Below are 13,286 nucleotides of genomic sequence, written 5' to 3' on the forward strand. Positions count from 1 at the left end.
GATTGTGATGACACTTGTAAACCCAATCTCTTCTTCTACACCGATCACAATCTACAATGATTTTCAAATGATCTTTCCTTGACCGGTTGAATGAACGGATCATAGTTTTACAATTTATTTTTACAATTTAGAGCCAACACCCAGAAAAGCGGATGGAGTGAGCCAAATGAGCAACCAAAGAGGACAAGAGTATTAATGTAGACGGGGGGAAGAATAGCGAGGGTGCCATAAACATACGCCAATTCTGTTTCTCTCTTACTCTCTAGCCATGCAAATGGTTGTATGGAGTAAAAAAGACAAATGACTGTTTTTTCTGTGCGCGATGTTCTTACGTTCTTACAAGACCTTCAAAATTTGTTCCTACAGTTATATGGTTAGAAGAAAGTGGTGTCCTTTAAAGAATGAAAATATAGAAATAGAGATAGATATGATAACTTATACCTATCATCATCAAATCAACTAAACCGAAATTTTCTCTTTTCTTCTCTTCTGAATGAAAAGAAAAGTAAGACGGACTTATGTATCAATCACAGAACGCAAATACACTCATTTTCTGATGGAATGAGAAGGATCAAAATGAAAACACATAATCATGGGATAAGCCAGAGGAGTTATCGATAAGAGTTCTGTTTTTCATTGAGAGTACAAACAGAAATAGACGCATACTCTCTCTTTCCACGGGTCTATAGAGGTTTGAAGGTCGGTGTTAAATTGAGACGGGAGGGTTACTTGAATAAGACAAAAATACAGCGAGAAGAAAGGTGAGGGCAACATAAAATTGTCCGAAACCAGTCAAAATTGTTTTCTTTTTGAAAGAAATTGGCATTTGTGGGTGTGGGGGCGAACGAATTCTGTTGGGACAAAACTTTTTTGCTGGAGGAAGATTTCGCCAGCTTTCGGTAGTTTCTTGTGAAGCCCCGAGGTAATTGAATTCAAAATTTCAAATAAGATTCGCAACTCTTTTTTCGTATTCTGTCGTGGTAAGTAAGAGAAAAATGAACTCTAGCATAGAACATCTAAATCTGGAACATTGAAGAATGTGGAACACTACTAAAACTACAAAATGTTCAGAATAACTCATAACCAAACCAACACTGAAAAGTTGCGGAAACTGCAGCATTTTCTGTCTACACATTTGCCCTCCTCGCCGTTTTCGCTCTCCCTTTCTCCCACCAAATTTTAATCCATTAACCAACAATAGTGTCTTCCTTGACAGAAGGGAGGGGGACCGCCGCCGCTGCAAAATCGACGGCAGGAGCCCACCTAATCCTATGGGCACACGAGTTTGTCCCCGACTTACTACGCCCACGAAATTTTAATAACCGACAAATATTTGTATCTCTATTTTTCTATTTTTGCACTTGCATTTGTACCGGTGACACATTGAGTAACTTATTTGAACCTTTATATACTATAGCAGCAAAAATACCAAATATGCCACGGGTCAGGCCGGGCCGGGGTTTGAAACTCAGAAATAGTTTGAGTAAAACTTTTAACAAAATTTTGAAATTTTTCGAATCTTTCCCGAAAATGGCTAATTTTTCACTATACTTAAAAATTCAATCAAAATCCAGTTATGCATCAAGACATTAGATTTTTTTAAATGTAAAATTCAAGAAATAATAAATAAATAAATGAAAAATTGGCTGCTGCCCCGACGAAAAATAATTTTTACGTCTGCAACTCTAAAGTTCTTTTTTAATTTGTACGCCAGAGGTAATTAGTAATTAGCAAGATTCTCAGAATCTAAATTGGCAGGAAAAAGAAAAATGTGTTGTCCCAGGCGCTAAAAATAAATCTAGTGACGATAAATATCGGAAACTGACGACAATTCCAAGAGAAAAGAGAAACCAAAGGTTTTTTCTTTTCATTTTTTTTTCTCACTCAGGAAGAGAATGAGAAATAAAATATAGATCTCATGGTATCACTGTACGAATTTAGATTCCAAATAAAAGTCTAAATTGAAGAAATCTACTGACAAACCAAAAACCAAAAAAAGATTCAAAAGGCCAAGTGAGATAACAAGGAAAACTATTTTATTGTTTCAAAATTGACTTGAATTTCTCAGAAATCGGAGTGAAAAGCGCAAAGAAACTTTAGTTATTGTTTAATTTGAAATACGTCAAATCATCGAAAAACTGAGCAAATGATCTTTGTTCTGATGTGTACTCATTGAGCACATCGAGCAACTTTTTTTTGTTGCTTCTCTTGACTGGCTTCTTTGTAAATAATTGGGTTCCGATTTACTCATTTGTCAAGAAAAAAGGAATGAAACAGATGCACATGAAGGTTACGATTGAGGAGACGACACACGATATTTGAGAGGAAACTTGTGGGGCAGAACCGAAACAAGAAACAAGAAAACCAAATTTTTCTTTATTTTTATTGCTAGAGAATAAAAATCAACTAGAAAGTTTTTATGGTCATCGAACTACGAATAGATAGAAGATATCAGAATTGAAATAAAATGACGAATTTTCACAGAGAAGGCGGAATGAAAATAGAGCGGAAACAACATTATGACACCTCCTGAATCGGTAATTGCTGTCATTTGGAAAGTGGTCTACCGACAAGATCTAGTAATAGTATCTATTAGTATCCAGTAGTATGCAGTAGTATAGTATCATTTGAAAAGATAAATTCACATAGCTTCTCAATTTGAAAAATAAAAATAAAAATATGTTGGTTAAAAAAGATGAAGGGAAAAAGTTGAACCAGTAAACAATAATTAGAACAGAACAACATCGATTTTCAAAATTTCAAGGGCATCCCTCGCACTCAAAGAACCGACACTAGTGTTCGAATAGATAACTGGTTTGGTTTGACTATACGTGTCGACTTCCACTGGTGGTTGACAATCAAAGACCATTTCTGACCAATTTCTCAAATTAATCCATTTCAGTTCAATTTATGTACACATGTATTTTCCAGTAGCATATGAAATTTATCTAATTTTCCACGTTTTTCGAAAAAGTCACATAGAGGGAGCGAGACACAATGAAAGAAAAATACGAAGTAGTGTCGACTGCCAAGTTTTTCAAGATGTCCCACTGTTGTTTCTATCGCCGCCCGGTTAGCTCAGTCGGTAGAGCACCAGACTCTTAATCTGGTTGTCGCGGGTTCGAGCCCCGCATTGGGCTTACGTTTTTTTTTAATGAGTAATTTTTGGTTTTTTTTTGGGATAGTATGAAATCAAGTTTCCAAAATGTCCGAACTTCAAACGTTCACTATCCAATGATAAGAAGATAAGAATGTCACTTGTCCTTCAAGTAGCTACTGGTGATATCATTGATATTCTTTCACTTCGTGACGTCAAAGAATTGATAAGTTATCAAAGACGTATAGAACTTTATTGCATTCTGTTTATTTTATGTGTTCCATAATAGAAACCGTTTTTTCGATTTTTAAAAGGAAAGGTGTTTGAACCGTTTGGTTTCAAAAGTGCAAGTAATAAAATAAGTGAACCAGCTCGAATAAAACACTTAAGGACTCATTAACCATTTGAAATAGCAATAAAATAAGTGAACTAGCTATAATTAAATACTTGAGGACTCATTTACCGTGTAAATGTATTTCTACATTTTTTCCGGACAATAAACTTTTTTGGAGAAGGATTTTAGAAGTCGCAGCAAGAAGTTCAAAGAATTTTTAATAACGGACTTTTCAAAACAATGATTTGTATAATTATTTCAAATTTCAGAAGCAATTTCTATAATGGACCTACCCACGTAGAAAACTTGTCCTATTTGAAGCAATTTATTTATATTTTAATACTAAAAAAAAATGGTGGATTAAAATCCACCATTTTTGTACAGTAAGAAAATGCACTGATGACAAATTTTTCGGTACAAGGTATCGCAAGCTAAAAATTCAATTTTTGTGTGTATGGTACAGTATGAAACAGTGTGACACACAAAACATTAGAGACGCTTTGAGTTCTCAGCTTGGGAATTCCTGTACCGAAAAATTTTTCAGTGCACTTTTTACTGTACAAAATGGCAGATTGATGCATTATTTTGCATTAGTGAATATAAGTAATTAGTAAAAACTTGCATTAAATAGTACAAGATTTCTTCATGGGTAAGTCCATAAATTTATCCTGTAACTGCATTAAAAAAATGCAATGTGTGATAAAGTTCCTTCATCAATTTTTTCTCCTTGATCAATAAATACTTTTTGCATACCATCCATTCAGTACTGTACGAACAACTGTGAAGCCCTTCATCATTATTTGACCTCCAGTAGAAATCCCACCAATTGTTTCACTAGTACATTTCCCCGACTCTGCAGTTCTGAATGCTCTCCCCCAGGGCTCTCTTTTTTTTCTGGTGACGGGTTCTTTTCGCCCGTCGCTTTTTGTGTCACGGCTAAAAAAACGTCGCGGACACTCTTGTCCAATTCTAGAGAATTCTAATAAAGACGGCTCCAAATGTTTCGCTTCTCTGCGGACCCCGACTATAGCAGCGCTATTTCTGTTTCTTTTTTCTCTGAGTCGAAATTAATCTCATTTGAAGAAAGTGTATCTTGTAATCGGCTTCTGCTCTACTCGGTTTGTCTCATGCACTTTTACCATTTTTCCGAGTCAAGCATATGCACTTTTTTAAAGTCCACTTCTAAGACTAAAGAACCAAACAAAACCCTTTCGCTTGGTACGAAAAGAAATCCGACGTTCAAAAATCTTCCTTTGAAATTAAAAAAAAACGAGTGTATGACCTTCAGCCGTTTTCATCGTGTCCTCCAGACCACCCAGTCGGTATAATTTCGGCAGGTGTTTTTGTCTTCCCCTTCACCTTGATGGTTTTTTCTCTTTTTTTTCTCATCCATCTGCCCTTTTACGTCTGCCGATATTGTAGGTAAGGGTCATCGAATGCAAATGCCGAATTCACACAATGGGTCATTAACCGAGGGATATTCAATGTGTGCGTCGACACCGCGGAGTAGTTTTTATGGCAGTTGGTCGATGGCATTGAAATGCAAATGTGAACAGACATCTGCGTTTGAATGCACTTTTAAGTATACGGTACTTGCGCTCTAACATTTTCGAATTGGAGAGACAATAGGATTCGCAGAGCCATTTCTCACTGGGTGGCAGATGGTTCGACCGGGGCGCTCTTTTTTCTGACTACTTTTGTCCTAGTTACAAGGGAACAGCTCGAACATATTAGAGAGACGTCTACCAGGGGATGTGAAATATTTAACTAGAGAAATAGTTTTACAAAGGAACCTCAAGGGGTTTTAGAATTGGAATTGGATTTCAATCGTTCCAAACTGCTGCCAGGCATTAAGGACAGCTCGATCAGGCATTTCCAAAATTCATGTCTTGTGCTCGTCACTTTAAGTAAAATAAGAAAAACCGTCTTCACCCATGGTTTTAGTAACCATTCTCAGGCTTTTACAGGGCTCAATCACAGAGGTGGCACTTTGAGACGGCTTTTCTTAGCGACAAGTCACGAGAACAAAACAAAACTGTTTTTAACGCCTGACAGCAATTTGGAACTATTCCAAACTTGCGACCCCATGAGATTCATTTGTAATGGAAATCTTATTTGGCAAACACGAGAAAATGTCCTACCAAATTTAAAGGAAAAACTACTTTGGAAAATTTCAGAAAAGTTATGAGCAGTCGGTGTAATTTTTTCCGATTTATGCGGTCTTATCGAGAACAGTAATACACTATCCTGATTTCTTCATTTCAAGTTCCCTAAGCAACCACAAAACACTTTCTATTTTGTTGCCAGGTGCTGGATGAAACCTGTTTACAGGTGTCCTAATTAATCACTCCCTATTTGATTATTTCAATCTACATCTTATTGATAAACATGATGAAAGAGTTTGAGCTATTTCGGACGAAAAAGAATAAAACACTTTTTCTAACATATTTCTAAGTTATAAACCAAAGATTGTTTCACTACATTTCAATTCGAGCCATTCGTGGTGCTCTCTGAAACAGACAGTTGGAGAAAAGCCTCCCAGTCTGACCATCTGCCTTTCAGTAAACACTGTTCTTCTTTCTAACGGAAATTGCGTTCTTTCATTCCAAAATGTTAGTGCAAGTACCGTATAGCCTAAAAGTACATGAACGCTGAAAGTTGGGGAAAACGTATGAAAGAGAGGAATAAAGATAGCATTATTTTGTATAACATTTACAGTTTAAAAACAGTTGAAAGATTTAGGAAAATAGATTTCATAGTTTCAATAATTGAAAACATTAGAAGCCTCTGCAAGTTTTCTCAAAATGCTATTTTGAAAACTAGATCTGATCAGTTTAAGGTTTTTGAGTTGAACAACTTCTCATTATTTTTTTTACCTTATTAGATAAAAAATCGGAGTCATTATGACTCAATCGTGGAAAAGATAAAACCACTTTTTGAGTAAAAAACTCTGGATCCCCTAGTAGACGCCATTCTCATATGTTCGAGCTGCCCCCATGTAACTAAGAGAAAAGAAGTCAGAAAAAAGACCACCCGGTCGAACCATCTGCTTCCCAGTGAAAAATGGCTTTTTGAATCCGAATGTCTCTTGAATTCGAAAATCTAAAAGTACAAGTACCGTATGCCTTAAAAGTGCATGGACGCTGAAGGTTAGGGAAAAAACGTGTGAAAGTGAGGAATAAAGATTTCATAACTTCTCAAGAACACATTTGAAACATCACATGAACATTCAATCAGTTGACAGAGAGATTATAGTTTGAAGCTAGTCAAGATATGATGCTTCAAACTTTTTATAGTGGGTGCGCCGCCTCTGATTCATGTTAACAGTATACTTATTATATGCATACATGCTGATTAAAAATATGATAGAGATTATATTCAGCTTTCCATTTTTGAACTCTGAATATTCACGACATTTTCTGGAAACGTTTAGACAAGAGGCATACGGTAACTGGGATGGTAGTGATTTCAAAGTCATTTAAACAGAGCAGCACTCCATCCAATAGTTTTATGGCCACCCGGGTACGATTTCTACCAATCACTCTCTCTTCTTTACGCTCTACCGACATCCCCTGTCATTCATTGACACCCTCCATCCTCTCAAAATCCCTGCGTCGTAATTTCCAAATGGATAGGACCTGTTCCTTTGTCCTTAGAGTTTTCTGCGCCGGTGGCAGATTTATTGACGTCGGAAATGCAGACACAGTGAACGATTGCGATTTGAAAGTGCAGTCAAAGAGAGATTTTTTGAAGGGCATTCTGTCTGAGAAGCGATTTTGAAGGTTATTCAGAACGGAGACTCGGAGACGAAACTGGAATCAGGGCAATGAACGGTGGCCTTTCTGCTATAAAAAATCTTCTTAACGTTTTTTTATATGAGTTGGTTAGACCTTCACGAAGAAAATGTGAGAACAAATTGGCGCTAGTCAACCAACCAATTTTTTGTGATAAAACTCGTTCAAAAAGTTAATCAATCAAGAAAAAGACCTAGGGAATGTCTATGAAACATTCCTTCTTGACAAGTGAACCTGTGTTTGATAGTCTCCAAAAGAAACTTCTCCAATAAGAAATTTCCGATAAGAGTTTAATAGTGCAAGTAAGATTAACTTCTTGCTATACGACTACGTGAGATATCTCTAATGTATGTAAGATCTTTGACTCCAAGTACTTTTTTGAAGAACATTCGTACATTTTTCCGCTCAGATTTTAATCTAAATCTTAGATTGTGCTATAAAAAAGCGTATAATCTTCGCCTCAATGAATGTTGGATGCACTTTATAATCAGAAGACAGATTGTGGATGCACTTTTGTTAAGTTTACACATCAGGAAGAGTTTTTATCACAAATTTTTTGTGACTTAGACGGTTTTGAAGTTCAAATGGGGGAAGTAAAATCAGATACAATGGGGCAACTGTGGTTGATGAATAAAAATGCAGGAAAAACAGGAAAGTACACTGGAAACGGACAAATCATGTAAACAAAGGAGCTTTTAAAAATCCAACACAGATATATTTCAGAATGTTTATACAGATTTCACTACACCTTGCAGCCTGATATCACCAAGGAACTCCAGGAAAACTGCTCCTGCGCAATTTGTGAATACTGTCACGTTCTACCCGCCGGATTGCTGAAAAGTCGAGATCACCCTTTGTCTTAAGAACAATGAAAGCACTTTCTTATGGCCTCTGTCAAATTCCATTTTTATTGATAAGAGCACTTTCGTGGCGTTTACAAAATTGGATGGCGAGACATGTTGGAAACAAAGAAAAACTGATAAGAATATTCGTTGAAATTGGTTAAAACTTGATAAAATGAAAATTATAATGATAACATGATTTTCTCTTGGATTTTTAAAATTCAAAAGAACCACCTAGTTTGAATCGAAATTTTTCATTATCCGACGGACAGATAATTTAGTGATTCGGATACCATGTCCTTTATGTTATAGGAAAGATGAAAAAGCCTCTCACAGTGTTGGTTTTTAGAACTTTGAACTACACGAAAAGTCTTCTAGACTTGTATCTCTTCTCTTTTCCGACTTGCTAGACTCAGAATAAGTTGCAATGCGCAATTCGACACGACCACTCACGTCTTCTTCTGAAAAGGTTTCTCCGTCTGGTGTTTCCGTTGATCATACGAAAAGCCTTGAGCCTCTCCAACTTTTTATCTATGAGTCTATTATTGTGACCGCAAATCGAATGCTCCTGTTCCACAGAATGATACATATATTATGACTCTGAAATTGACATACTACAAAAAATGAATTCAGAAAACCTTGAAATCTGAATCTCTTTTGTTATCTCACGAACGCAAATACCAGGAGTTCAGTTCTCCGTCTGACGTGTACATATTTTTTGATCCCAATAATCTTTTGAATTTCTAAAGATTTAGTTTTGCTTACGAACGTTTCTTTCTGAGACTTTCCCAATATCTTCTTAACATTTTCCTATCTGAAATCGTGAAATCGTTTGCTTTTTGCCTTTTCTCTAGTTTACAACTATTCCTGTCCCTCCCCCTTCCTCTCCTCTCTCGTTCGCCCCTCCCTCATGGGTTCACGATCTATGTGGGCGTGGTCTCTTCTTGCTCCGCCCACCAAACCTATGTCCGCCGGCGACCGGCACTTCGCTCCTTCATTCGAGCACCAGATTCGACATGCTCAAGGCGTATCTCTGGCTATGCGTCTGGACGTTCTGGGCCATCGCAGCCAAGCCGCGACTCAGAGCCCCTGCCGAAGGCATTCGACTCCTCGACTTTGCCTTCCCGTTAGATTCCATCTATGAACACATGGGTACAGGCATAAACCCGCAGGTCTGCATCTATGTAGAGACCCTCAGCCAGAAGAATGTTTCGATCGGAGGGTATCAACAGATGCTCAACCTTGGAACATTTCCAGCGAACAGCTTGGTCCCGCTCAACAAGAAAGCTATCGAACAAGCTCTGCAGTTCGAAGACAAATCTAACGCCACCGAGTACGTTTTTCCAGGTAAATTTACACAATTCAATCATCAACGTTTCAGACTGACATTCCATGTCACTGCAAGGTTCGAGAGATCATTCTCGTATAACCTGCAGAAATGTCACTGCCCAAGAGTCACCGCACCACTTGCACAAAAGCAGCTGCAGTACTCCAGCGTCGTTACATGTCAACCGGAGATGGACAACTACGGAGACCGCTTCCAACAGTTCCACATCTTCATGGAGGGCATGAAAGTGACAAAAACTATTGACCTCCGTCAGTCTTTGCTACAAGGTTAGTTTAGGAATATGCAGTGATAGGCAATAACTGGGGATTGGCACTAGTGGGGTACTGTAGCTAAGTAATGTTTTTAGAAGTCCATTATTTATCTCAGAGTTTCTTGGAAAACCTCTCTTCTCCTATTTCTCTCAGAACCTGTTGTCAGTTAAAGCTTTTTTACTAAAGCATTATGACACATTTCATACATAATTATTTTTTGTTATGACGTCATTGAAAAAATTAAAAGGAATTTAAATTAGGAATTTTTGAGTTTCGGATACTGTAGACATAAAAAGATTCTAGACATTAAATATGATCACAAGTATTCATAATTGTGTATTCCAATTTTGTAACAATAGTGCCAATCGAAAAATTTGCGCTATTTTTCAACTAAAATAGCAACACATTAGTTTTTAACTCGTTGATCAATCAAACCACCACCAATAGTAGTCTGAAAAGAGTTCTAGATGACAGAATTTTTGTAGCATATTTTCATTTGTGATATCGTCTGGAAAATATTTCACTTGATAAGTATCTTATATGTATAATAGTCAGTTTCAACGTTTGGTTGTCAGGCTCCGCACTCAAAAAATTCGTTTAACATCTAGAACGACTGTAGTAGAATCATACGACTGTGTATACAGCAACCGTTGTTAATTTTTGATAGCCATTACTGTATTATAATTTTTCATGGTCACACAAACAACGTTTTCATTTTAAAAATTCACTTAGATGATATACTTCTAAAAAATGTGTTTGCTAAACTCGGAGACTCTCTTCATTGACTTCAGTTATTGAATTTCAGCCGTGCACGATCCTCACAAGACAATTTGCATCCGCTACCAAGGACAACCACTGCTTCACATGAGGATCAAACGATGTGAGATGGAAGAAACAATTAACATTGTTGCTGGAAGCGATTACATCTATGGAATCGACAAAGATGCTCTCAAAAGACTTCATAGCTACGAATGCAAATACTACTTACCAGAATGGTCCATCGACGTGTATCCGACTTCTGACAAAAGTGGCAAATTATCCTTGGAGATCTTTGGATGTTCGAAACATAAAGATGCTCAAGATGAGGAGGCTGTTGAGTTGGACAAAGCCTTCCCTGCTTGGATTCCGGACACCGATTGGCAGAATCACGATCAGAAATATTATTTCTCTCTTCAACCACCAAAAACTGGAGAGGATTACTCCGCTGACTTGAAATCAATGATCGACACGGCAATGATTGGTGGAAAAAATGCCAAAATTCGCATGGATCTCAAAACAAACGTTCCTGTCAATCTCTCCATCAAGAGATGCAAAGAAGATGAAGGCGTCCCATTGAATACAGCAAAATCCGGAGTGTACTACCTTGACCACGCTCAATTGGTGAAGTTGATTGATGCGTCCTTGCAGCCAAAGTGTGAACACGAAGCTGATGACTCATTATATATCCGTATTGAGAAAACAAACTCAGCAGCTGCCGAAGGATCTGTCAGCTTCTCAATGAGCAGTGAAAACGAGCAGAAGCTGGTGGAAAAAGAGGTGGCAGTCGCTTTTGCCATGCCAGCAAACTCTTCGTTTGTCCGGAGAGTGAATTTGATTGAGCTTGTGAATGAAGGTAAGCCATTACGGTAGACATTATAATAATAATCTTGAACGTTTATAATATCAGCCGTACTGAACGAGAGACAAGTCGGATTCGATATCAAGAGCTCGGAATTCGTGCAACTATTTGTCAGCAAGTGCAGACGTTCGGAACAAGTGATTCTGGCTGGACACGTTAACAGCGGAGAACGCAAACCATCTCTTCATGTGTTCCAGAAAATTGCCGAGCTTTTCGAGGAGACATGCGATGAGATGGACAGAGTTGAGGAGGGCGACGCTTTCTTGCACATTGTCAGTACTTATGGAGAGGCTATTGGAAACATCAAGTTCTTCCGGTCCGGTGAATCAATTGAGAACAATGGTACTCGCCCGACACCATTTGTTGATTTGAAACCAGAACTCACAGGTAAATCTCTGATCTCTGACCTTCCTTTTATAATACTGATTTTCAGCCAGCTCTGATGATGAATTCGTGAACTTCAACCATCAAGACATTCATGGAGACCACCCGGTTGAAATCGACCTCCTCTACTTCCTCAAGACTGTCATGTCCTACCCATACATGGATCTCATCATGGAGTTGGACAGCCAGAAACCAGTCAACCTCACCTTCAGCAAGTGCAAGTACTTGAGCAGCAAGAACGTCACCATCGCAGTGGATAACAACAAAATCGTTCGTCTTGAAGATGTCGAGAGTCTCTACGACCTCATAATGACCAAACGTTGTGACAACACCGCAAAGTACGGACTATTCGTTCATGTCGACGACTGGCACTACCAGGGAATCATCAACTTCTACCTGGAGAACTTCAGGGCCATGATCCCCCACAACGGAGGCAAATTTGAAGCCAAGAGTAAGTTTGACTATGAAAAATGTATTTTTAACTTTTTAAACTTTAAGACAACTCCGCTCACGTTGTCAAAATCCCAATCGGAAACATGGAGCACGCTATCTCTATCCGTCTCAGCAACTACAACCAGAAGCCCGTTCAAATGTCTCTCTCTATGTGCTCCTTGAACCAAGAATCTGTCGACCTCCCAAATGTTCCAACCACCTTTGCTTACCTTGTGCTCGACATCGACGATCTCGCTGAATTGAAGGAAAACTCCAAGAACTGCTCAGCTCCTCTGAACGATGTGATGCTTCTGACCATCAAATCGGAGGACGCCAGCGGACGGATCACCATTGACAGATTGGAGTCGGAGAACTGCGACAACTGCAGCAAAGGAGGAATTGAGTTCTTCCGTAACTCCACCGGATTAACCATCGCTCAATGTAAGTTTGAAAAAAAAAGTGCTTAGTGCCAATATTTATAAAAAAAAATTTTTCAGAAGCTCCACTGCTTCACGCTGCACGTCTCCACATCCCCAACACTTCGCCCCACCACCACATTTTATCATTTCTTCATTTTCAACTCTACTCAGACATCATTTTCTTCTAAATGCTATTGTTTATTTGTATAATTCATAATTCTCATCTCTCTCTTTCCCATCCCTGTAAGTTCTGTACTTTTCCCTGTTTTTGTTTCTCAATCCAGGTGTCCTCGATTCTCACGCAATTCTGGTTCTAGTTCCAACTAGACCGAGGTCTCTCCTCCCATCCGAATTGTAACCGACGACATTCTGTGTACGCATCTCATTTCTTAGTTAATTCTTTCCTGATTTTTTACCTATTCAGTTCAATTTTACTTTCTCCAAAGCGTCTCTTCACATTTTTTGTAATTTATTAAAGTTTCAACTCACCCGTCCCAAATTGTACTCTCTCTATTCATAAGGTTTCATTGTCACTATTGCAACCCGTCCTGATATTTGATATGTTCAATCTGTCAGCGATTTGAATCGAGTTTGTACCACAATAAATTGGTTAGTTAGAAAAATTGTGGTGCTGTCTTAAGTCTTTTTTCTACTCTATTTTTTTATTGAAGCGAATTTTGAAGTTACAAAAAATTGAAATGGGTTTTCAGCAGCAGAGAAGTACAAAGAATGTACGAGGGGAACTACATTGCGAAGAAAGCGAATTT

The 13,286-nt window shown here is 38.1% G+C and overlaps 1 protein-coding gene across 1 annotated transcript; it reads left to right on the forward strand.

The window, feature by feature from the left end:
* Positions 1 to 9,083: 9,083 nt before the first annotated feature.
* GCK72_025768 (uncharacterized protein) lies at positions 9,084 to 12,877 on the forward strand (the record flags this gene model as incomplete). The annotated part of the gene is made up of 7 exons (XM_053736475.1): positions 9,084 to 9,400; positions 9,449 to 9,681; positions 10,472 to 11,278; positions 11,333 to 11,671; positions 11,718 to 12,119; positions 12,167 to 12,541; positions 12,804 to 12,877. 7 exons carry the CDS (start codon positions 9,084 to 9,086, stop codon positions 12,875 to 12,877), a joined length of 2,547 nt encoding a protein of 848 aa, XP_053580041.1.
* Between the last annotated feature and the right edge of the window lie 409 nt (positions 12,878 to 13,286).

This window comes from Caenorhabditis remanei, chromosome X, assembly GCF_010183535.1.
Source record: "Caenorhabditis remanei strain PX506 chromosome X, whole genome shotgun sequence".
In the NCBI taxonomy this organism is placed as follows: domain Eukaryota; kingdom Metazoa; phylum Nematoda; class Chromadorea; order Rhabditida; family Rhabditidae; genus Caenorhabditis; species Caenorhabditis remanei.